General features: G+C 48.0%; 1 protein-coding gene across 1 annotated transcript; it reads right to left on the bottom strand.

The window, feature by feature from the left end:
• Positions 1–15,368: 15,368 nt before the first annotated feature.
• On the bottom strand, positions 15,369–17,102 carry LOC123419699 (receptor-like protein kinase 7). Its single transcript, XM_045107208.1, has one exon. The coding sequence runs from the start codon at positions 17,012–17,014 to the stop codon at positions 15,443–15,445; it is 1,572 nt and encodes a 523-aa protein (XP_044963143.1). The 5' UTR covers positions 17,015–17,102; the 3' UTR covers positions 15,369–15,442.
• Positions 17,103–26,402: the final 9,300 nt, after the last annotated feature.

Genomic DNA, 26,402 nt, shown 5'->3' with positions numbered 1-26,402 from the left:
GGCTCCAGCGTTGGGTGCGACACGCCCAGGCGCGACAAAACGCGTCCTCTCAAGTGGCGGTGCTTGAATCGGTTGTGGTCCCGCCGTCATCCCAGTGCTTGGAGTCAGTTCCGACTGAACTACCTTCCGAGTATCCGGGTCGCGGGCCTGCAGCCGAAGTTCTCATGGCCGATTCCCACAAAAGTCCCCTCGGGACTGGGCGGAACGAGCGTGAGTTCGAAGAATCATCCGGCGCTCGTCGTTAGCACCATCGCTCTTCCAGTAGACGCACTCGCCAGAGCAACGTCGAGGTGTTCCGCACACCTATCCTCAACTTGGCTGCGGCCGCCAGGATAGCCGATTCTCTCCAGCCGACTGATTCAGAGGCTGGTAGAGGAATCGAGCAGATCCGCGCCTTGTTGCATACGGCGCAGCAGCAAAATTCGGCGGTCTCCGAGTCGCACAACAGGATCCACAACAGTTCTGTTCAAGCGAACACACATCGCTCGGTTTTCAGTCCCGACTCTCACCAGCGACGCAGAGGGGGCAGCCGTTCCAGGGACCCGAGTCGGAATCCGCTTCCCATTCAGTCTCATCCCGAAGATCGTCGCCGTTCGCATACTCCTCCGCGGAGTGGGCCTTATGGGCCCCGGCATTACGACGATCGTCGTTCGGGCAGTGGTGCGCATGATCCAAGGCCTGATGCAAGAGGGTACTCGCCCAGAAGAAGGTCGACAGAAGTCGAGCCCACCGTGATGGTCACGATAGAGACCGTCCGAGTGGAAGCAGGACCGTTGTTTCTGGCCCCGAGTGCTTCAGTCGGGCCATCCGCTCAGCTGACATCCCTCCCAACTTCCGATTGGCGATGGGAATCAGCAAATTCACAGGAGAGTCCAAACCAGAAACTTGGTTGGACGACTACAGAGTGGCGGTCCAGATCGGTGGCGGAGATGACCATGTCGCCATGAAACATCTCCCACTGATGCTCGACGGTTCGGCGCGAGCTTGGCTAAACCAGTTAGCTCCGTCAAGCATCTACAGTTGGGCAGATTTGGCCCGAGTCTTCATCAGGACCTTCGAGGGTACGTGCAAACGCCCTGCTGGTCTCGTAGAGCTTCAGCATTGTGTCCAGAAGCAAAACGAGCCCTTGCGTGATTTCATCTGGCGCTGGACAACCCTCTACCACACGGTGGAGAACGTCATAGAGCACCAAGCAGTCTGCGCCTTCAAGGCAGGCGTTCGGTACAGAGATCTGGACCTGAAGTTTGGTCGGACAGGCGACATCTCCATGAGCAAGATGACGGAGATAGCCGCGTGCTATGCAAATGGCAAAGAGGAGGACCGCATACGTAGCGGCAAGCATAAGTCAGTCGCCGATGGAGATGGGAACAGCAGTCGGAAGCAGAAGCAGAAAGCTCAATCCACTCCGCATGCAGAGGCAGCAGCCGTTACAAATGCCAAGTTCAAAGGCAAGGGGAAAGCACAGTACACCCCCAAGAAGAGGTAGTCAGGAAATTCCATCCTAGATCAACCGTGTCCAATCCACACGAAGACGGATGAAGAAGGCAATGTCATATTGCCGAAGCATACCACTCGGCAGTGTCGCCTCCTGATCCAAGGATTAGGCGAAGGACAGCCGGGTGAGAAGGACACCGAGCAGGATGATGAGGACAAGGAGGATCCGTTTCCCCAAGTCCATGCAACGTTGATGATTTTTGCTGATGTGGAAAGCAAAAGTCGACTGAAGCTGGTCAACAGGGAGGTAAACATGGCAACCCCATCCACTCCCACGTTCCTCAAGTGGTCACAGACTGCGATCACCTTTGATCAGTCAGACCACCCAGCACACGTACCCACCCCAGGGAGGCAGGCTCTGGTCGTCGACCCGGTGGTGGAAGGGGTTAGGCTGCGCAAAGTCCTCATGGACGGCGGCAGCGGTTTGAATATCATGTACGCCGACACTCTCAAGGGAATGGACATTCCGATGTCCAAACTTAGCGAGAGCAGTATGCAGTTCCACGGAGTCGTCCCAGGAAGAAAGGCCAAATCACTCGGCCAGATTGCGTTGGATGTCGTCTTCGGCTCTGACAAGAACTTCCGCAAGGAGAAGCTGACATTCGAGGTGGTAGACTTCCAGAGTGCATACCATGCGATTCTGGGCCGTCCGGCATATGCGCGTTTCATGGCCCGTCCATGTTACGTCTATTTGAAGCTGAAGATGCCCGGTCCCAAAGGTGTGATTACTGTCACATGCAATCGGCACCGGGCCGAGGAGTGTCTGCAACAGGGGTCGAGAATTGCCGATCATCAGATGGCTATACTCGAGCTGGATGAGTACAAGAAGACCGCCGACCCCGCTGACCTGATGCGTTCAAAGAAGCCAGCTTCCGAGCCCGCATTCCAGTCAGCGGGAGACACGAAGAAAGTCAGCATCCACCCGACGGACGATGTCGCCGCCCCGACAAACATCTCCACCACCCTTGATCCAAAATAGGAAGCCGAGCTCATCCAATTCCTCCGTGAGAACTGGGACATTTTTGCATGGAAGCCTGCTAACATGCCAGGTGTACCCAGGGAGTTGGCTGAGCACCGACTGCATGTGGATCCTGCCGCTCGGCCCGTCCGAGAACGCCTGCGTCGGTCCGCCGCGCACAAGAGGAAAGCAATCGGAGAGGAGGTGGCTAAACTTTTGGCAGCCAACTTCATTCGTGAGGTACACCACTCCGAGTGGCTCGCTAATGTTGTCATGGTGCCCAAGAAGGACAAGTCTCTCCGTATGTGCATCGATTTCAAGCATCTCAATAAGGTCTGTCCGAAAGACCACTTCCCGCTCCCCCGCATTGATCAAATCGTTGATTCGACTGCGGGTTGCGAGCGTTTATCCTTCCTTGATGCCTATTCGGGCTATCATCAGATCCGTCTGTATGGTCCAGATGAATTAAAAACAGCCTTCATCACCCCATTCGGGTGTTTCTGTTACATCACTATGCCATTCGGTTTGAAGAATACAGGAGCAACTTTTATACGCATGATCCAAAAATGCCTCCTAGACCAGATCGGTCGAAATGTGGAGGCATATATGGATGATATCGTCGTCAAGTCACGCAAAGGTTCCGACCTGCTGACTGACTTGGCAGAAACATTCGCCAACCTACGTAGGTCCGATATCAAGCTCAACCCAGCCAAGTGTTCATTCGGCGTTCCCAGCGGGAAGTTACTCGGCTTCTTCGTTTCCGAACGAGGGATCAATGTCAACCCCAAAAAGATCGGGACCATTGTCCGAATGGAGCGACCGGTAAGAGTACATGATGTTCAAAGGCTCACAGGTTGCCTAGCGGCTTTGAGAAGGTTTATCGCTCGACTCGGCGAGAAGGCGTTACCTCTGTACCGACTCATGAAGAAGTCAGATACCTTCGAGTGGACAGACGAAGCCCAAATCGCATTCGACGACCTCAAAGCCCTGCTTTCCACCCAGCCGGTTCTTACTACCCCGCTCAGTAAAGAACCCCTTCTTCTGTACATCGCGGCTACTAATCAGGTCGTCATCACCGTTCTGATAGTCGAACGCGAAGAAGAAGGCAAAGCGTACAAGGTTCAACGGCCAGTATATTATGTTTTCGAAGTCCTGACTCCTTCCAAGCAGAGGTATCCCCATTATCAGAAGCTTATTTATGGGATCTACATGACTGCAAAGAAGGTGGCTCATTATTTCCAAGACCACTCGGTATCTGTCATATCTGATGCTCCGTTGTCGGAAATTCTCCACAATCAGGACGCATCAGGCCGAGTGGCAAAGTGGGCAATGGAGATGCTATACTGCGACATCAAGTTCGAAGCCAAGAAAGCTATAAAGTCTCAAGCTCTTGCTGACTTCATAGCAGAATGGGTATAACAACAGCAACCGACCCACATCTACTCGGCTCATTGGACCATGTTCTTCGATGGGTCCAAGATGTTGAATGGCTCCGACACCGGTGTAGTGCTCATATCCCCAAAAGGTGATAAACTCAAGTATGTGTTGCAGATCCATTTTGATTCTTCCAACAACGAAGCAGAGTACGAAGCTCTCCTTTACGGGTTGCGCATGGCCATCACACTCGGCGTCTGTCGCCTGATGGTCTATGGCGACTCAGATCTAGTGGTTAATCAAGTAATGAAGGAGTGGGATGTAAGGAACCCCACCATGACTGCATACTGCAACGCAATAAGGAAGCTCGAGAAGAAGTTCGAAGGCCTGGAACTTCATCATGTTCCCCGACTGAAAAACCAAGCAGTAGATGAATTGGCCAAACTTGGATCCACTCGGAGACCGGTCCCGAGTGATGTCTGCCTCGAGCACCTACACCTCCCCTCGGTAAAAGAAGATCCTTTTACACAAGAACCAGTACAACCGAAGAGCTCAACAGATCAGACTGAAGTCGAGGTCCCCGCTGTGGTTGATTTGATCATGGAGATTCTATCTGTCATTCCCGAATGGACTGTGCCGTTCATTGCGTACATCATGAGACAAGAGTTACCAGAAGACGAAGTCCAAGCTAGGCAGATTGTTCGCAGGTCGAAGTCCTTTACCGTCATTGATGACCAGCTATACAGGGAAAGTGTATCAGGCGTCCTTCAGCGGTGTATCTCTCCTGAGGAGGGGCAGTTAATCTTGGAAGAAATTCACTCGGGAACCTGCGGTCATCATGCCTCCTCAAGAGCAATCGTCGCCAAAGAATTCAGAGCTGGTTTCTTCTGGTTGCAGGCGAATGAAATGGCAAAAGATATGGTCGACCGTTGCGAAGGTTGTCAGTTCTATTCAAACAAGTCCCACAAGCCAACGTCTACGCTGAAGACAATCCCTCTTGCTTGGCCATTCGCCGTGTGGGGATTAGATACAGTCGGACCATTCAGGATAGGCCAAGGAGGATTCACTCATCTGCTGGTAGCAGTCGACAAGTTTACCAAGTGGATTGAAGCCAAGCCTATCAAGAAGCTTGATGCCCTTACGGCCATCAAATTTATCAGAGACATCATCGCCAGATACGGGGTTCCGCACAACATAATCACCGACAATGGCACAAACTTTGACTCGGACAGGTTCAAAGGTTTTTGCACAGGCCAAGGTATCCGAGTGAATTTTGCATCCGTCGCGCACCCCCAAACAAATGGGCAAGCAGAGCGAGCGAATGGACTTATTCTTCAAGGGTTAAAGCCTCGACTCCTGCGAGAAGTTGGACATGCCGCCGGCGCATGGGTCACCGAGCTGCCTTAGGTGCTGTGGGGCCTCCGCACCACTCCGAATAGATCGACAGGGCGATCCCCATTTTTCCTTGTTTATGGAGCAGAGGCGGTCCTTCCGAGTGACTTGCTTCACAACTCTCCACGAGTCGAACTCTTCTCCGAAGCCGAGGCAGAGCAAGCCAGGCAAGACAGAGTGGACCTTTTAGAAGAGGAGCGCGAGATGGCACTGATCCGTTCAACAATTTATCAACAAGATCTGCGGCGATTTCATGCGCGGCACGTCAGGAGCCGCACATTCCAAGCAGGCGACCTGGTGCTCCGAGTGGATCAACAGAGACCACACAAGTTGGCTCCCGCCTGGGAAGGACCGTTCATCATTTCTAAGGTGCTGAACAACGGAGCATATCGACTCTACAACCTTGACAGGGAAACGGACGAGACGCGATCATGGAATGGAGATCTACTGAATCGTTTCTACACATAACCGCCGGCGAAGGCAATGTAAAGAACAAGTATCATCGAAGTAATACAAAGCAGATTGATTTCTTGCCGGTTCAAAATTCTTCCGCGTTTGCAGACTCCAGTCTAAAAAATCAACTCCGAGTGTGCACTAAAAGTCACACTCGGGGACTTAGCTGCGACCCAGAGTCGCCTAAGTAAACAAACTCGCTCCGAGTGTGCAGTAAAAGTCACACTCGGAGACTTAGCTGCGACCCAGAGTCGCCTAAGTACAAACTCGCTCCGAGTGTGCACTAAAAGTCACACTCGGGGACTTAGCTGCGACCCAGAGTCGCCTAAGTAAACAACTCACTTTGAATGCGCACTAAAAGTCACACTCGGAGACTTAGCTGCGACCCAGAGTCGCCTAAGTACAAACTCGCTCCGAGTGTGCACGAAAAGTCACACTCGGAGACTTAGCTGCGACCCAGAGTCGCCTAAGTACAAACTCGCTCCGAGTGTGCACTAAAAGTCACACTCGGAGACTTAGCTGCCATCCAGAATCGCCTAAGTAAACAACTCACTCCGAGTTTGCACGGAAAGTCACACTGGGGACTTAGCTGCAACTCAGAGTCGCCTAAGTAAAAAAGCTTCCTCCGAGTGTATACTCGAGATACACTCGGAGGCTTAGCAGACCCTCATTGAGGCTCATGTGGATGTGAAGACAACTGACAACTACATGAGTAACAATTCGCTCCGAGTGTGCACGAGAAGTCACACTCGGGAACTTAGCTGCGACCCAGAGTCGCCTAAGTAAACAACTCGCTCCGAGTGTGCACTAACAGTCACACTCGGGGACTTAGCCGCGACCCAGAGTCGCCTAAGTAAAAACTCGCTCCGAGTGTGCACCAAAAGTCAGACTCGGAGCCTTAGCTGCGACTCAGAGTCGCCTAAGTAAACAAATTGCTCCGAGTGTGCATTTCAAGTCGCACTCGGAGACTTAGATGCGAACCAGAGTCGCCTAAGTAAAAAAGCTTCCTCCGAGTGGGCACTCGAAATACACTCGAAGGCTTAGCAGTCCCTCATTGAGGCTCATGTGGATGTGAAGAAAACTGACAACTACATGCTCTGCATGTTTTCCATTGGCTTCACCAAGAGATGCCCAAACAAAAACCACGAGCAAAAATCGTGTCAAAAAAAACTCAGCGAAAGAAGAGCAAAAGATCCGATTCGAATTCAGGTTGGATCTACGATCAGTCGGCTCGGTGTGAATCAAGTTTATCCACACCGAACCACGAATGTACCGGCCAACAGCAGTGGCCAAAGTTTAATACAGATTCCACTCGACATACCGAGGTAAATGTGCGTTCAGCATAAAGTTTATCAAGCGTCGCCGGGACTGGCAGGCTCCACAAAGGTGTCGAGGTCGATTCCGTCTGCAATCCGAGTGGCTGTGTCGAGGAAGGTCTCCATGAAGTCTTCAAATCGAAGCTTCTTGGTGGTGGCGACCTACAACGTCTTCAACTTGTCTTCGCGAGCTTCCTTGCAGTGCACTCCGACCAGAGATAGCGCCACGACCGCACCACACCGAGCGGCAGACTTCTTCCATGCCCGCACTCTGCTTGGAACGTCCTCCAGTCGAGTCATCAACCCCTCTATCTCGTTCCGGGAGTCATCTTCAGACCACAGCTCCGTGTCGATTTGGCCGACAACTCTTCTCAGGTGACCAATGAAAGGGCCCACCCTATTAAGGCGAGAATGCGCTCGGAGCATGTCCCGGTTAGCTTCATCGCCGAGTGGAACATTCGGAACAAGCGACCGTTCAATTTCAGTTGTTTCAGCCTCAACGTCCCGACAGAAATCTGCAAAGAAAAGACAAGCAGAAAATAAGCGCGGAGTGAACTCCAAAGTCAAAAGGCACTTGACAAGAACTTACCACCAAGCAGAGCGACCATCTTCTTCGCCGAGTCGCTGACGTAGTTCTCCCGCGCTCTGCACCGAGTGTTCATCACCTTCAGCTGGCCCATCCATTCGGATCTCTCCCTCTTCATTTTTTCTACCTCGGCTAGCAGTGCCTTGTTAGCCTCCCGAGACTCCTCCAAAGATTTCTCTCTGTCAGCAAGAGCCTTCTTCACGCCAGCCAGGTCATTCACAGCCACCTCCAAGTCCGCAGCAAGTTGAGTCTTCTCAGCCTTCAGAGCATTGTACGCCGATCCCATCTCACAAGTCTTCTGTCAAAGAGACACAAAGGGAGGATTAGCCACATTCAACAAGGAAAAAGTCTCGACAGATATGACAAAACAATCAAAGCTCAAAATTCTTCAGACCCCTGCCGATGCAAGCAATCGACATCGGTCTCGGGGACTACACCCAGTGGGTTCACTGAGAGTGACCCCACTGGCATGAAGCTCAAACAGGTCGGCCCTATTGAGCTCTATAGCAAACCAACAACACTATGAGATTACTGTTACTCGACCCGAGTAACACTACTCTCGGGGACTACACCCAGTGGGTGCACTCGGCGTGCCCCCACTGGTACCATTCGGGCAAATCAGCTCTGATCTGTACAGATTATGGAAAATACATATAAAGACAACTTCCAGCGCAAGCACTCGGCAGAAGTCTCGGGGACTACACCCACTTGGTTCACTCGGAGTGAACCCACTGCAAAATCATCCTACTGTATCCGAGTATATCGCTGAAACCCCGAGTGGGTACCAAGAGGAATGTAAACACTTACTAGCGCACTTACTCGGATATCACCCCGAAGCTCCAAGCTCTTCTTGTACAGGGACGCGATGGAGTCGTACGCTCCCTTGGCGTCGCCCACCATCAGCTCCACCTGCACCATGGCATCCTTGGCAGCTCCCACCTGGTCTTCCGGGAGGCGTCGGGCGTCATATTGAACAGCCGACGGACCCGGCGTGGCAGAAGACTCCCTGGGCATCCCGAGCTCTGCTCTAGTCGGTTCCGCCGTGAGGGCCACCATCTCAGTCGGCGGCACGTTCATGGCGGGATTGGCAGCAGATGGGATAACCCCAGGGACAGACGCCAAAGCTGGTTCCGACCTCCTTTGGTCGTCGTCGTCCAGATGGATCACCTCCGAAGGAGGCCCGACTGAACAAAATAAAATTAGACAAAAAGGTCAAGATCAAAGACAGCACTTGCGAAACAGTAATACAGCTCTCGGAGTCGTGACAACATACCTTGCTGGGACGTGGCGGCGTTATCAGTGTCCATGGGATCATCGTCCTGGCGCGGCAGAGAGGTGGCGGAGGTAGCAGCTCTGTTGAGTGAAATCCACTCGACGGATAAACATGAGTTCCCAAAAAGAGGAGTTCAATCGGATACTGAAGGAAGATGAAAGAGTAAAGATACTTACGCTGAGGCGACCGGAACAGCGATCCTCATCCGGGGCAAGGCTTTCCGAGGTTTAGGCCCACTAGGTTTAGCCACCTTGGATGGCTGGTTCACAGGCTCGGCAGAAGCACCCCTGGTTCTCTTCACACTCCGAGCACTCGAAGCCACGGGAGGAGCTGGCGGAGCACTCGGAGCCGCGGGAGGAGACGACAGAGCAGCGGGGTCATGACGACGCTTGGTTCGGTGCTCTGGTGGTGAGGGCGACGAGCTCTGCTCTCCACTCTCTTCCAACTCCTCTTCCGTCTCCTCCTCCGTCTCCCCACTGTCAGAGACATACTCGGCGCTATCCGCGTTGCCCTCCATGCTGCCCTCCTCTTCCTCGACTGGATTCCCGTTCGAGACTGCAGAATGCCAGTTCGTCCACTCCTGCACAAAACACAGTCGGCAACGTCAGTCAGCGATACAAGAAAAGCAATAAAGCTCAGAAGGTTAAAAGCACTCGACAACATGTACTCACCTCATTCGGAGGAGGATTTTCGGCACGGAAGGGCTTCACCCACCGGGCTCCCATGGGGTTATCACACGTGCCTGTGATGCTGCGGACCCACGCACTCACAGTCTCCCCGCTCACGTCCTCTGGATGAGACCGAGTGGTATCCGAGGGCCCCGTGTAATGCCACATAGCGTAGTCTCGGGCCTGCAGTGGCTGGATGCGCCGACCCAGAAAAGTCTCCAGCAGGTCCATGCCGGTGACTCCCCTCCGGACGACGGCTATCAGCGCGTCAACCAAAGGTTGGATCTGGGTTCTTTCTCCCTTAGAGAGCGCAAGCTTCCTGGGAGGGCCCGTACGGTCTAAACTGAAAGGTGGCAACTCACTCGAAGCATTCGGACAAGCAATGTCCTGGCAATAGAACCAGGACGATTGCCAGTTCCTAACTGGCTCGGATAGCTGGAGGGAGGGATAGCTACTCTTTGTTTTCTTCTGGAAGCCTAAACCCCCGCAGAGCTGGAGGATGTGTGTCTTATCGTCCGACTGGCTAAGCTTTTTAACAGTTTCGGATCTAGCGGAGAAGACATATTTAAAGAGCCCCCAGTGGGGAGGACATCCTATGAAGCACTCAAAAGGGTGACGAACGCGGCAAGATGAGCTATTGCATTCGGAGGAAAGTGATGGAGCTGCGCCCCGAAGTAATTCATGATACCTCGGAAGAAAGGATGGGGAGGCAAGGAGAAACCTCGGGCCACGTGGCTGGGCAGCAGAATGCGCTCCCCCTCCTTCGGTGCCGGCTCCGTCTCGCCCTCCGACAGCCTCCATGACTTGTTGGCGACCATGCCGTGCTCCACCAGCTCCAGCACGTCATTCTCCGTCATCGAGGAGGGGAGGAAGTCCCCCTGGATCCAGCCCGCAGGCAACGCCCGCTGCCGCCGCTGAGTGGAGGCCGCCCCCTTCTTCTTCTTCTTCTGCGCCTCGAGCTTGCTGGTCTGCCCCTTCGTCATGGCGAGGACTACGGATCCGCAGAGGAGGAGAGGCAGGAGGTGGCTTGGGGTGTGCAGAGAGCTGCGGGAGAAGCGGGATTAATGGGAGGAGGATGAGCAACGCAACAGGAAATCCCGCCGGGGAGGCTTTAATAGGCTTCCGACTGGGTCACTTACAGGTGGGCCAAGGATCTTATCCCCCCAACCGGCCGCTGCAAGGTTAGTGGAGAAGATAACGGCACGGTAATCGAGGAGGCAAAACCTACTCGATGGCGATGTCGTCATCCCCGCTGAGCGCGCGACAACCGAAATTTGAGGATCCCGAAAAATCCGGCGCTGTCAGTTTGACCAGTCACGTCGAAAGATTCCGCGGAAGCACTCGGTCCCTGACGGTTCGTTTCACTGGCATATTCACTCGGATCACTAGCTGAAAAGATAAAATGGATCGAGGCAAACAACGCTAAAGTCACCTCAATACCAGTCGGTTCCATACTCCGGACATCACTTCATCGTTCCAACCCCGATCAATTCGGGGACTAATGATGGGGTTATATTCCCAAGGTAGGGTCATAGGTCTACCCTATAGGTCCTACCCAAGGACTATCCTTCATAGAAGACAAGGCCCTTAGACAGTTCCGACTGAACTAAGGACGCCCCCATCATCCAGTCGGCGACAATTCACTCGGAGCATATCTAACGTACCGATTGGAATCCACTCTGTACATCGTAACCTCCCAGGAGGGCAACGGTCATACGTTTTCATACACCATTATTAGCATTTAAAGCTTACGTTACCTGTAACGTAAGCATTTACTCGCCACTATTCCACCCCTGTCCACCGGGCCATTATGAAGGGCAGCGCACTCTATATAAGCCACCCTTCACCACTGGTACGGGGGTTGGCACTTGCTGTAATCCTATAATCCACTCGACACAAAGCTCCCAAGAGCACTGAGACGTAGGGCTTTTACCTCCACTGTAGAGGGGCCTGAACTCATACATCCTCGCCGTAGCTAAGACTCTGCCCATATACTTTCGTACCCCATACTTCTACTGTCAGACTTATACCCACGACATTGTACGTGTACTGTGTACTAATATAGCAGTTGGATAAAAGTGTTTCCTAAAGATGTTGCTTGTTGGATAAAATTACTTGTTGATACTATTGGCTTGTTGCTTGTTGATTTTTGTGACTTGTTGTTGTTGCTGTCTCCTATTGCTAGGGAAGAAGATACAAGTAACATCTTTTAACTTTCTCCATCATCATTTGAGCATTATTGATGTGTATTGCTTGCTGATTTTAATTATCGTCATGTTCTTAGGTGAGAGTTTCTATATATTTATTGTTATGAGAATAAAGAGCTTAATGAAGATTGTGCTCTCTATATCGTTATTAAGAAAAAAACTTTTAAAACGTTGGAAGAAGAGTAGTACCCCTCCATTATTTGGTCAACTCGTGCAATCTAAGGTTGCTCTTTATATATGTTTGTCATTTGACAATCTCAAGTTTTTAACTCTAAAAGATTTGTTGATTTTATGTTGTCATGTCAATATGTATTATAGTCTAAATTAGATTGTGGCAGTCTATAACCGATTAGCTGTGTTACCCCACTGATGATAGTGCGACTTTTAGAATGAGAAACACGAAGGTATGGAGTCAATTAGGCAACCAGTGATGCGGTATTTTGATCTCATCACTAGTGGCGGGACTAAAGGCCTAACCTTTAGTCCCGGCACTGTTCCAAGCCGGGACCAAAGGTGCTCCACGTGGGCGCCTCGGAGTGCCCTCAGGGGCAGGCCCTTTAGTCCCGGGTCTTAACACGGACCGGGACTAAAGGATCCGTCTGTTTATTTTGTTTGTTTGACCCAAAAAGGTACCTTATTTTATTTTTGAATATTCTTTGATTTGTTTTTATGTTTTATTTCAATTTTTAAATCTTTGATTTATTTGACAATTTAATCTCTAATCACCCATCCTCACTGCTCTAGCGTAGATTACTCATTTCAAATCGTCTAACTTCTCGGCCGGTCACCCATCCTTTCACTGCTTCAGCCCGAGCATGCTTAACTTCCTGGTTCTATCACCCCTAGTTGCCAAGTCTGCACTTGTTGTTCTCCTGACAATAGTAAGCTATCAATCCTAAACAACCTAGGGTTTGATGTCATGTCACATGATTTAATTTTTTGAATTTAAACAATTATTAATATAAACAAAATAAGTAATAATAATAGTGAATTTCAATGAAAACAACCTAAAGATTTTAAATAAAATTATTTTTTCTTATTTTTGTGGAAAAAACTTCTTTTTGCCATAACTTTTTTTACATTTGGAATTTTGAGCATCTGAGAAAACTTCACCGGGCAAGCCCCGGTGAAATTGATTCCCAATTTTCTCTAGTTTTTTTTGATATATTAAACTTTTTTTTACGTCGTATGCAAAAGTTATGGCCGTTTTACATTTTCCCCTTTTTTGAAAAAACGATCAAAATTCATATCTCAAAATTTGTATACCAACTAGGCACTAAAACCTAACTACATCTCAAAGGATTTTATTTTTTGAAGATTTTAGCATTTTTGTTTATTTTCTACAAAACTAAAAAAGACGGTCGAGTGAGGGTAGAGTTTGAAAATTTCAGAATCCCCCTTTAGCCAAGAGTCCAATCATACCCGTCGACTACATTTGCTAGCACCGTCCCCGCCAGAATCACAACTAAGGTTAACCAAGCCAGAATTAACCCTTTCTAACTTTATTTGCTATGTTGAGCTAAATGACCCTGAAATTGAAAAGAATTATAATGAACTCTGAAAATGTTGAAACTTGGCATGGTATCATCATTTCATCCACATAGCTTGTGCTAAAAAGTTGAGAGGGTTACGTCAAAAACTGGATGCACTTCGTATACAAAATGAACAATCTCTTTCGAAGTATCAGGGTTTCGAACGAAAACTCATCTATTGCAAAGGGATTTCATTTTTTTGAACTTATTTAAACTCCATAGTTTTTCTGTGTTTAAAATACACCATTTAAATCCACATCATAAATTTTCAATATTTTCTGACTTCATTTGTTATTTTTCATGCATTTACTTACTTTTTTGAGCTAATTGACCCTGAAATTGAAAAGCACTACAAATGAACTCTGAAAAGATTGAAAGTTGGCATGGTATCATAGTTTCACCCACATGTCATGTGCTAAAAAGTTGAAAGAGTTACAATAAAAACTGGATGCACTTCGTGTACAAACTGGATCATCCTTCGAAGTATCAAGGTTTCAGACGAAAACCCATCTGCTACAAAGGCATGATTTTAATTCCAGACTTTTTATGCATTCAATATGCACCATACTATAACATGTTAAAATCTACAGAAAATACTAACTAAAAATAATAAAAAACAACAATTAAATGACTAAAACAACTATATAAGCAAAATAATATTGTTTTAATTAAAATCTAAATTTAAATTATTCTAAAAATAACCAAATAAATCTTACTGTGATAACAATCTAACAGATAACTAGGAGAAAAAAGAATTAAATTAAAAACTATTTGTAAACTCAAGTTATTCACAATTTGGGTTTGAAGCAAATTTGAACAAATTCAAATTTAAACCATTCAAATTTAAAAACTAATTGCACAAACAGAAACTAGACAAAATTTTGAATCTAATGCAAAAAGAATCACTAAAAAAATATTAAATATCCTAAAAGATATAAGCAATTTAAAACAGAAATAAATTTTAAAAACAGAAAAAAATAAAAATACAAAACCCCTTTAGTCCCGGTTCGTGTCTCGAACCGGGACTAAAGGTCTACCCTTTAATCCCGGTTCAAGACACGAACCAGGACTAAAGGTCTATCCTTTAATCCCGGTTCAAGACACGAACCAGGACTAAAGCCTTCAAACCCTTTAGTCCCGGTTCGAGACCGGGACTAAAGGTCCCTTTTGAACCGGGACTAATGACCGACCGGCGCCCTTGACGTTCGAACCGGGACTAAAGGTCCCTTTTGAACCGGGACTAATGACCGACCGGCGCCCTTGACGTTCGAACCGGGACTAAAGGTCCCTTTTGAACCGGGACTAATGACCGACCGGCGCCCTTGACGTTCGAACCGGGACTAAAGGTCCCTTTTGAACCGGGACTAATGACCGACCGGCGCCCTTGACGTTCGAACCGGGACTAATGCTAACATTAGTCCCGGTTCGTAATGGAACCGGGACTAATGTGTAAATTGAGCTGGGACGGAAGCCCCTTTTTCTACTAGTGCATCTCATACATTTTATTATGTTAACTTTTCTTGTTATTATTTTATCTTTATTTACATATGTTCGACGTATCGTCGTATTGCTGTTTTTAAAAATTGTCGTATCCCGTATCGCCGTACCCGCAGTGTCGCCGTATCGGTGCTTCGTACAAACAGAAACTACGCACAAACAGAGGGAATGGGGAATGGGGACCTTGCCGATAAAACGTCCGCCGTCCGCCGGGAACCAGACCTCGCTGCCGCCCGGAACAGCCGCGGATGTAGGAGATGATGTGAGGATGTGCAGGGGGAGGCATTGCAAAAGGCGACTGTCTACCCGCTTAAGCGAGAAATTGACGACTGAATGCAGGCGAACGAGGCGAGGAGGTCGTGCGTATTGGTCAAACGGGGCGGCTGTACCTGGAACCTACCTGTCAATGAGAGAACCGCGACCAACGGCTACACACACGCGGGAGCTACGCTAGGTTCGCTCGCGTTAAAAACCACATCGTGTCTTTAGACTGTCAGATTCAAAATGAACATCATCTGGCATTCGGATCTGTTGCAGAAAGCCGAACGTTCAGATTTTAGCTTTCTCGTATCATAAAAACGTAGCATGAATCTTACTTTTTTTAAACACAACGTAGCATGAATCTCAAACAAAACCTGGTTTATGTACCTGTGTATTGTGATATTGTCATATCTCGCATAGAACTGTAATAATTATAACATGCCGGAGAGTTTGTTCGATGAAAGGTTTATATTTCGGAGATTTCTGGCGTTGCCTATCGATGACGGTATAGCGCCGGAGAGCTCGTTCGACGAAAAGTCTATATACTCGAGATTCCTTGCGTTGCCTATGGACGCCGGTATATTACCTGAGAGTTTGTTCGACCAAAGGTCTAAAATCTTGAGATTTCTGGCGTTGCCTATCGACGATGGTATGGAGCCCATGAACCGGTTCCTGCCGAGCGAGAGACTGACCAGCGACCTGGCGCTGCCGATGCCGTCACCGATGCCGCCGGTGAGATGGTTGTCTGCAAGGTCAATGATTACAGCGTTGGGAAGCGCCCATAAGCCCCGGGGTACCTCGCCGGAGAGCGAGTTTCTCCTCACATGGAACCTGTCCAGGGTCGTGCACCTCTCATAGGTCGCCGGGATTTCGCCGGAGAATTTATTCTCAAAGAGCAGTATCCACAGCAGCCTCCCGCTCTTGCACATGTCCGGCGGGATCGGACCCGTCAGCGAGTTCATGCTCACATCGATGAAGGTCAGCTCCGACAAAGTGCCGAGGCTCTGCGGCAGCTGGCCTGTGAGGCTGTTGTTGTAGAGTGACAGGTAGACCAGCTCCTTGAAGTCTCCGAATTCGAGGGGCACCTCGCCGGAGAAACCATTCCAGTAGATATGAAGCGACACGAGCCGCGTGAGGAATCGGAGCTCGGAGAGGCCGCCGGACATCATGTTCTCGGACGCGTCGAAGTACTGTAGCTTCGTCAGCTTCCCGAACCCCCGCGGGAGAGCTCCGGTAAGGGAGCTGTTGTACAGATGGAGTGTTCGGAGGTTAACGAGATTGACGATCTCCGAGGGTATCTTGCCCGTGAGGTTGTTGTCGGCGAGCTCGAGGTCCACGAGCTTGACTAGGCTCCCGATACCCCGCGGGATGGCGCCGGCGATGTTGGCGGCAGAGAGGTAGAGCACGGTTAGGTTGGTGAGCTCGGTGACCTCGTTGGGGAAAGAACTGGTCGGCTCCAGGAACGGGTTGTCTCCCACGGCGAGCACGGCGAGGCCTGGCATGGCGGGCAGCGCGGCCCAGGGGAACGCACCGGAGAAGATGTTATTTGAGACGTCGAGCCTGCGGAGACCGGTCAGCGGCGAGAGGTCCGGCACGGCGCCGGAGAAGGCGTTGGACGCGAGCGTGAGCTCCTCAAGCCCCGTGCACGCGACGACCCGGTCGATGCCCCCGGCGAGCGCGTTCGACGGCAGGGACAGCGTGGTGAGGTTCGTCAGCGAGCCGCAGATGATGCCGAACGGGACGGACGCGGCAGCGACTCCGCGCTCCCGTACGGACAGGCCGATAACGACGGAGCGGCGGGAGTCGCAGGTGACGCCGGTGAAGTTGCAGGGCGAGGCAGCGGTGGCGTCCCAGGTGGCGAAGAAGGCGGCCGCCGCGGGCGGGATGGTGAGGGATCGCTTGAAGGCCAGGAGGGCGCCAGTTTGGGAGGATGACGCGGCGGAGGCGGTTTGGAGGCCGGCGACGAGGACGGCAAGGAGGAGTGTCAGTGGCGGCGGCGGCATGGCAGGGAGCCGGGGATGGGGTGCTTGGTGTTAGAGCTGTGGGCTGATTGATTGGTTGGTTATGTAGGGATCGGACTACCACTTTGCAATTTTTCCACCCTGTTCTTTAGTCGTGTTTTGTCCAGCCTGCTCCATCAATCAAGCTGTATCCATCCAGTCGGCAACTCATTTGGAGGCCCCATGCTGAATCCCGTCGAGCTTGTCGCGGTCGGAGACTTGTTCCGACGACTTTGCTCTGGAGTCCGGTGAGTGGCGGAGATGGCTCTAGGGACCGGCCAGCTGGCAGGCCAACCCATCGGACACGCACTGTAGAAAGGTAAAGACTTCTTTTCAACCCATTGATTTCTCATCGGGCATTAATCTGCGCCGGCACGTCCACCGAAGGTAGGCGATCGCGTCGTGAATCGTTAGATCAAATCCCACTAACTATCAGATCGAGTCATGCAGCAAAAATTATCGATGGTAACAAAAACAAACAGCGATGTAGTAAATTTCGATTACGGATGCAACAAAAAAATGGTTGCAGCAAAATCATCGTCGTCGTCCCGCGAGGTCGCAACATCGCCTTGATGGATGTAGCAAAAAAGTTCGCCGGTAATAGCAAAATGCAACTACGGTTGCAGCAAAGGTCACAACATCGCCTTGATGGATGTAGCAAAAAAGTTCGTCGGTAATAGCAAAATGCAACTACGGTTGCAGCAAAGGTCGCAACATCGCCTTGATGGATGTAGCAAAAAAGTTTGCCGGTAATAGCAAAATGCAACTACGGTTGCAGCAAAAATTCGGCGCGGTCATCGCTAGGTCGTGCACCTTGATGGATGTAGCAAAAAAGTTAGCCGGTGGTAGCAAAATACAATTACGGTTGCATCTTTCTTTGCTGGACAGAGCCGTTTGAAGCTTTCTCTGTCTATGGCTGAAGCTTTTTTCAACAACGTTTAAAGCTTTTACCCGTCCATGGCAGCAGGCGACGAGGACGACAGGCGGCGGCTGGAACCGGCGGAGTGGGCGACCGACGGGGACGGGCACTGGCGATGCGGACGGTCGACGGGGGCAGGCAGCAGCAATGCGGGCGGCGGCGCATAGGGGTGGCAGCAGCTCAGGGGCAACAATAGTAGGGGCGCAGGGCCGCCGGATCCAGATGGATAGCCCGGATCGCACACGATCGGCCCGAGCGTTCCGCCGGTGCACCGGTTGTAAACGTTTCCCTTTCTCATCTCGTTAAATCGCCTCTGCCTTGCGCCGTATGTCCCTGCAAGATCGTCACATCACTTACCTCTCACTTCCTTATCTTCTTTGGTGAAGCAATCCCGTCGGCTCCACACGCTCGATCCCCTTCTCTAGCTCTCGCTTCCTTTCTCTTTCTTTCCAAATCAACTTCGCCATTGTCTACCTGGTGCTCTCATGCGTGGCCAGCCACCACTGATTGCCAACGCTTCATGTTACATCGACTCTGCGAGCTGTAGGATGGGGCGTGACGTCGTTGAGGTCATCGATGCTGTGATGGCAACGGGGCTGCAGCAGTTGGCATCTCGCAGCTGAGGTGCTGTCGGCCGGTACTACAGATCAACAAAGGATGACGAGGAGGGGGCAGCCGGAAAGCTGCGTTGCAACATCCACCTTACTGCATGCTGAACAGGGCGCAACATCGTTAGTTCACTGATGCTGCGATGTTGGCGGGGCTGCAACTACTCGCATCCCGCAGCTAAGGCGCTGTCGGTCGGTACTGCAGAGCATCGACGGACGCCGCGGAGGGGTGCGTGGTAAGCTGCATTGCAGCATCTACCTTGTTGCATGCCGGATGGGGCGTGACACCGTCAGGTCATCGGTATTGCGATGCCCGCGGGATTGCAGCAGCCGATGAAGTGGAAAGGGCTCGCCGCCGTTGCGATGAAGCATCGCGGAGGGGCTGCGAAGCTGCAGTGAAGCATGCGGGGTCGTTGAAGCTCCGCACACGTTGCAACAAAGCACCGTCGGAGCTATAGTGAAGCATCGCCGGAGTTACAATGAGCCCGGCCCGACCCGGCCGTCGGGCCTAACAAATCGGGCCTGAACCTGGCCCGAACATGCAAAGCCCGGTAAAGCCCGACAGGCCCGGCCCGATCTAGGCTTAAAAAATACATTTTGCAAGCCTGAGCTCGGCCCGGTCTGCTCTTCGGGCTCACTTTTCAGGTCGAGTCCGGCCCGATGGCACGATCAGGCCCGGCCCGACCCGGGATTTTCGGGCCCGGTCGGATCGGGCCGGCCGGGCCGGGCTGCGCATGCCCAGATTTACCCGGAAGCACAAGATATTGTTCGTGAATTCGATAGTGGTTTAGTGAGATTGTGAATTCCCTCCTTTTGATCCTTCAAATATTTCAAATTGATTATTTGATCTTATCTTCATTCCAATTAAATTTCTTACCGCTTCTCCTAATTGTCTATCCAATTAAGAAGAAAATTCATGTATGAGAAAATAAAGGTCTTTCTTGTATTGGTTTTATATCTTGGCAGATTATTACTGGTTTTGCTGCCACAACATGCAAAATTTGGTGTGTGTGCGAAGCCATGGGTTTGTGATAGGATGCTGAAGAACATAACCTCTAAGATGTATGACTACTCAATAGGTGAGCTGTTGGTACTTCAACATGCAATACTAGCATATGAAATACTTAATAATCGCAGATCATGGTGAAAGGCATTATGAATATCAATTTACAAGTGTGATTTTGAATATATTTTCATCTATTCCACAGGTTTACTCACTTTATAGTTTGGCACAATTGATTTGTCAATGTCCAAAATGCATATACTTTCAGAATTATACAAGTTATAGTTACGGTATCTTTCAGAATGAGATGGACCTACTTAATGATCTAAGCTTCTAAGAAATGTATTTATATACCTATTTGACAATTTCCCCTTCAATCTGAATGAATCACAGGAAATGGAGAGTTCCACTGAGAGTGTGGGGGAAATATGCATGCTACCATCAGGAAAAGAGGGAACAATCTATAGTATAGGATCTTGAAGAGTGTAAATAGTAGCTCTATTTTGTTCTCCAAACAGATCTCTTAGGATAAATTCATGTTGTTTACTGAATCATGTTGCATTAAGAAGTATGACACTGGAATTAACAAATGTATTACTAAATCTAATGCTCTTCATTTCCAACTTATCAGAGAGAATGAAAGGATATAATACTATCTCTATGGAGCAACATGACTACATGGCATCCCATTTTTGAAAATACAACTTGAGCAACACCACAAAACATTGTGTATTTGTTTAATTTCATGTATAGTTGCTATTGTTTTTAGTATTAAAATGTATAGTCAACGTTTGAGATGTGCATCCATTTAATTCATATATATGTACTTGGAATTGTCTTTTTTAATTGACATGTATCCCATTTGGTTAACATTTAAGATGTGTGTTGTACGTACACGCTTACTAGTATACAAAGTAATCTAGAAGTGCCTTGTTAATCGACTGCGACCCTTTTTGGACGGAATTATATCAGAGACACAGTGCTTCATACCGGGGCGTATGATTATGGACAATGCAACGATTGCCTTTGAGTGCTTCCACAAGATCCAACACAGCAGAAAACAAACACGACACGCAGTGTGCATACAAGCTGGACTTGGCAAAGGCGTATGACAGGGTCGATTGGGGATTTCTGGAAGATATTCTAGATAAGATGGGGTTCAGCCAAAAGTGGACAGCATGGGTGATGGAGTGTGTTCGCTCTGTGAGATATTCAGTTAAATGCAATGGTGAGTTGTTGGCTCCATTCAAACCATCCAGAGGCTTGCGACAAGGAGACCCCTTGAGCCCGTACCTTTTCCTCCTAGTTGCAGATGGCCTAGTCAGTCTCATGAACAAGGAAACAAGAGAAGGTAATGTGACCCCTATTAAGATAGCAAGGACTTGCCCAGGAATAACAAATCTCCTTTTCGCAGATGACAGCCTTATATTTTTTTAAGGCCTCGGGGGAGCAGGCACAAGTGATGAAGAGGGTGTTGTCTTCTTTTCAGAGGGGCACAAGGCAATTGTTGAGCGAGAATAAATGTTCGTTACTCTTCAGTAACAGTGCCCAGAGGAGACTTGGGAAGAAATTAAGATAACACTGGGAGTGGAGTCCTCTTATTTTGAAAGCAAATATTTGGGACTCCCAACTCCTGGCGGGAGGATGAAGGACGAGAACTTCCAACCGACCGTGGATAGATTTGGTAAACGCTATAATGATTGGTCTGGAAGGTTCATGGCCTATGCAGCGCACACCTGGCCAAACGGACCGTGCCTGACGGGCCGGCACGGCTGCCCGCAGGCCAGGCACGAGACGGGCCCGGCCCGGCACGGCCTAATCGTGCCCGGGCCAGGCACGAGCACGCCATGGACCATGCTCGGGCCGCCACCCCGAACCCACGTGCCGGCCCGACACGGCACGATTAGGAGGGCACGAGCGAGCGACCACCTAGGCACGAGAGCGAGCGATTTGGGAATTGGGACCGCGATTCAGGCGGGGCGGGCGGTAGACGGGGGACCCCGGGCACGCGGGAGATTTGGGACCGCGGGAGGGGGGGGGGACGAGGGAGATTTGCGGGAGATGCAGGAGGGATGGGGCTCGAGGGAGCGGGGCCGCAGGCGCACAACGCTCGAGGCGGCCAGCTGGCGAGGCGCTCGAGGTTTTTTCGATGACGGGAGTTAGCGTGCCGCAGGCCGGCCCGAGTAGGCAACGTGCCGTGCTTGGGCCTGGACCCCGGGCACGCGGGCCGGCACGGCACGACCCGTATATTAATCGGGCCCAGGCGGGCCGGCCCGTTTGGCCAGTTATGATGCAGCGAAGGAAGTACATGTCAAGTCTATGGTCCATGCCCTCCCATATTTCACTATGGGTGTCTTTATACTCTCCAAAGAATTTTGTGAGAAGTACGAGAAGATGATTCGTGATTTATGGGGGGGGGGGGGGTCAAGAGAGCCATCGAAAAGTGCATTGGATGTCACTAGCAAAAGGACTCGTGCGTTGCCACAGAAGAGAAAAAACACCCGCCATACACACAATCAACGACAACAACAAGCTACTTGAAATCTTTGAGAGTGCCAAATCAGTTGTGTTATGCACAAATATAAAGGAATTTTTGAAATATATACAAGAAACAACGGCGAAAAGTATTACTTAAAGTTTAAGGTGCAACATAAACATAACTTTTAACACGCAAGATAATATCATATTTGGAATGTATACAATATTCTGAGTGATTTTTGTATATAAATTTTTAATTTTGAAGTTAGGATTTGAAAAGAAAAGTTGGACCGAGCTCAACTGAAATAATCGAGAAAAACAAAGAAAAGTAGGGAGAAGGAGGGATCAAACTCAGGTCGGCTGGGAGGGAGCAAACGACTCTAGCTAGTTGGCTGCTAGTGCTCACATGATTTTCTATTGGATAAACATATACATGAACCATATGTGGCGCCGACGCCTTTACAGACCGAACCGTTTTTTATCACTTATGGATGGCATTGGTGGGTAATTTTTGCCAACTTCAGGGGCAAACTTAATGACGTACGGCAGAAGCGATCCTTGCTTTATTAGTAGGTAAGATAAGATGTGAGCGCATGACTCAACCCAAGAGGGCGGGTGGTATTGGATTTAGGGACATGCATCTGTTTAACATCGCGTTACTCGCAAAAAAAGGTTGGAGGCTCATCCAAAACCCTAATAGCTTGTGTGCTAGAGTACTAAAGTCAAAATACACCCCGCACAGAAACATTCTAGATACGGTGTTTGCCTCTGACGCGTCTCCGGTATGGAGAGGTATTGATGCTGGTTTGGACCTCCTAAAGAAAGGCATTATTTGGTGGGTGGGAGATGGTACAAGCATCCACTTGTAGAAATAAGGGCTTTCGTCCCACCTCGAAAAACACATTAGTCCCGGTTCCTTTACGAACCGGGACTAATGTTAGTATTAGTCCCGGTTCGAGCGACAAAGGCGCCGGTCGGGCATTAGTCCCGGTTCAAATGGGACCTTTAGTCCCGGTTCGTTTCTCGAACCGGGACTAAAGGGTTTGGAGGATTTAGTCCCGGTTCGTGTCTTGGACCTTTAGTCCCGGTTCGTGTCTCGAACCGGGACTAAAGGTGTTTAGATTTTTTTTCTGTTTTTAAATTTTTGTTTGTAGTTTATGTTTTAAATTGCTTATATCTTTTAGGATATTTGATGTTTTTGATTGATTCTTTTTTGCATTAGATTCAAAATTTTGTCTAATTTCTGTTTGTGTCATTAGTTTTCAAATTTGAACGTTTAAATTTGAATTTGTTTAAATTTTCTTCAAACCCAGTTTTTGAATAACTTGAGTTTGCAAATAGTTTTTAATTTAATTCTTTTTGCTCCCACTCATGTGTTAGATTGTTGTCACAGTAAGATTTATTTGGTTATTTTTAGAATAATTTAAATTAGGATTTTAATTAAAGAAATATTGTTTTTCTTATATAGTTGTTTTAGTCATTTAATTGTTGTTTTTTATTATTTTTAGTTAGTTCTTTATGTAGATTTTAACATGTTGTAGTATGGTGCATATTTAATGCGTAAAAAAATTCTACAGTTCAATTAATTTAAAAAAATGCCTTTGTAGCAGATGGATTTTCGTCTGAAACCTTGATACTTTAAGTTTTGTAGAAAGTAAACAAAAATGATAAAATCTTTAAAAAATAAACAAAAATGATAAAATCTTCAAAATATAAAATCCTTTGAGATGTTGTTAGATTTTAGTGTCTAGTCGGTATAGAAATTTTGAGATATGAATTTTGACCGTTTTTGCAAAAAAAGGAAAAAAAAATAAACGGCCATAACTTTTGAATACGACGTCCAAAAAAAATAATATATCAAAAAAAACTAGAAAAAATTGGTACTCGATTTCACCCGGGCTTGCCCGATGAAGTTTTCTCACATGCTCAAAATTCCAAATGGAAAAAAAGTTATTTCAAAAAGAAGTTTTTTCCAAAAGAAAAGAAAAATAATTTTATTTAAAAATATTAGGTTGTTTTCATTGAAATTCACTATTATTGTTACTTATTAAGTTTACTTTAAGAATTGTTTGTAATTCAAAAAATTAAATCATGTGACATGACATCAAGACGCAAGTTGTTTAGGATTGATAGCTTACTATTGTCAGGAAAACAACAAGTGCACACTTGGCAACTAGGGCGATAGAACCAAAAAGTTAAGCGTGCTCGGGCTGAAGTACTCCCTCCTCCGAGGCGGCCACGTGGAGCACCTTTGATCCCGGCTTGGAACCGGGCCGGGACTAAAGGCCCTGTCCCCACTAGTGATCCAGATCCAAAGAAATCAGTGGATACCACGGAAGGAAGGCCCGATGACTGCAACTTTCATTAGGAGGTCTAGATTGCGTTGGGTGAACCAACTTATGATACCAGAGAGTGGAGAGTGGAAGATGGAGCTCATTAGGCAAAATTTCCAGCCCTTTGATGCGGATGAAATCTGCAAAATATCCATACCAAACTCCCGAGCGGAGGACATAATTGCTTGGCACTATGAAAGAAATGGGGTCTTCACTGTAAGGAGTGCTTATAAGCTGGTTGCATCAATTCATGGACAGAACCCGCAGGGCCCGTCTAGCTCATTGAGGGAACCAAAAAATAGAAACATTCGAGATCTCATTTGGAAATCAAAGGTACCACCAAAGGTGAAAAATCTTTGGATGGCGAGTTGCTACTAATACTTTAGCCACGAAGAAGAACAAATGGAAGAAGTCTCTAGAGGTGGATGCCACATCCAATATTTGTGGGTGTAGCGAAGAAGAAGAATTCCATGCGGTAGTATCCTGTACGAAAAGCAAAGCACTAAGACATGAAATGAGAAAAGAATGGGAGTTACCTCCAGAAAGCTCTTTCAGTTACACTGGACCTGATTGGTTGCAGTTGTTACTTGACACAATTTCGATGGACTTGCGGGCGAAGTTGTTGTTGCTACTTTGGAGAGGATGGCATCTGCGAGATGATTGTGTGCATGGGAAAGGCAAGGAATCAGACACTCAATGGACATCATTTCTCCTGAAGTACGAGGAAGAGGTGAAGCTATCCTTTTTAGCCCATACATCACAGAATGGGAAGGACGTTTGGCCAACCTCGAGCGCGACCGGACTGCTAGCCAATCATGTTGTGATCTGCCCCGGTTCAAGGTTCAGTGAAAATAAACTCTGATGCATCCTTTCTTCGGATAGTGGACAGTGCTGGTCAGGTGCGGTTGCTAGGGACTACAGAGGCCTAGTACTGATGTCTATTGGAAAGCAAATCGGCACAACGAGGACTGCGGAGGAAGCAGAGACAAGGGCCGCGTTGATCGGCCTGCAAACTTTGTCAGAGCTATACAAACTACAAAGGTCCAATCGTGCTAGAGATGGACTGTATGATGCTGGTTAATGATCTAAAAAGAGATGGCGAGAACCTATCACCATGCTATGGCGTTCTACCAGACATCAAGAAGGCCCTCGGGGTGTTTTTCCTCCTTGATGTTACTCATGGTGGAAGAAAGTGCAATTCTTTGGCACACGAGTTAGCTGCGGAGGCAAGATAACATGGCGATCTTCGGTTGATTGCGAGAGTCCCGGATATGAGCCTGATGCAGGCTGAATGTACTCCTCCTACTTGAGTAGTCTGTATACTCGAGTTTCTCAAAAAAAAAAAAATGTTTCTAATGTATATAAAAAATATGCAATATGTATGAAAAAAGTACATACCAAAATATGAATACTAGAAAAAGTTATTCATTTATTTAGAAAATGATACATAGTATTAAATATGGTTCCTAATATATACAAAAACTATACAAGGTGCACGAAAATTTTACAATATGTATGAAAAAATATACATCAAAACATAAAATGAAAATTTCTAATCATATATTTAAAACGTTCGCTAGTTCTAAAATGATTTTTTTTAAATATGTTTATAAATATGCTTTAAACGTATATGGAAAATGTACAACGTGTATGAATATAATAGCCATCAAAACATGAAACGAAAAGTGATAATAAAAATGCTTCTAACATACATGGAAAATACAAAATGTGTATGAAAATATGAGACATAAAAACATAAATATGAAAAAAAATGTTGTTTACGAAAAATCTACAATCTGCACGAAAAAAAGGACATCAATAACATATATTAGAGAATAAAATTAATTTTCTATTTTTAGAAAAATAACCTGTGATAAATGTTTTAGATATGTACCAAACATTTACAATGTGTGTGAAAAAATGTTAAATATATAAATTATAAGTTTTCAAAACGCTAAATATTTTCATGATGTAAACTTTTTTTGAAGTTTTCCTGGAAAAAAGGTCGACATGTGTTGAACAAAAAATAAACCAATGAAAATCAAAACAA

The sequence above is a fragment of the Hordeum vulgare genome, chromosome 1H, assembly GCF_904849725.1.
Source record: "Hordeum vulgare subsp. vulgare chromosome 1H, MorexV3_pseudomolecules_assembly, whole genome shotgun sequence".
NCBI classification, from domain to species: Eukaryota; Viridiplantae; Streptophyta; class Magnoliopsida; order Poales; family Poaceae; genus Hordeum; species Hordeum vulgare.
The sequence above is the reverse complement of the archived record's forward strand: the minus strand, read 5'-3'. Positions and strand labels throughout refer to the sequence as shown.

Bases quoted from the DNA above. Each gene is read 5' to 3' on its own strand.
- LOC123419699 (XM_045107208.1), bottom strand. From the start codon at position 17,014: ATGCCGCCGCCGCCACTGACACTCCTCCTTGCCGTCCTCGTCGCCGGC.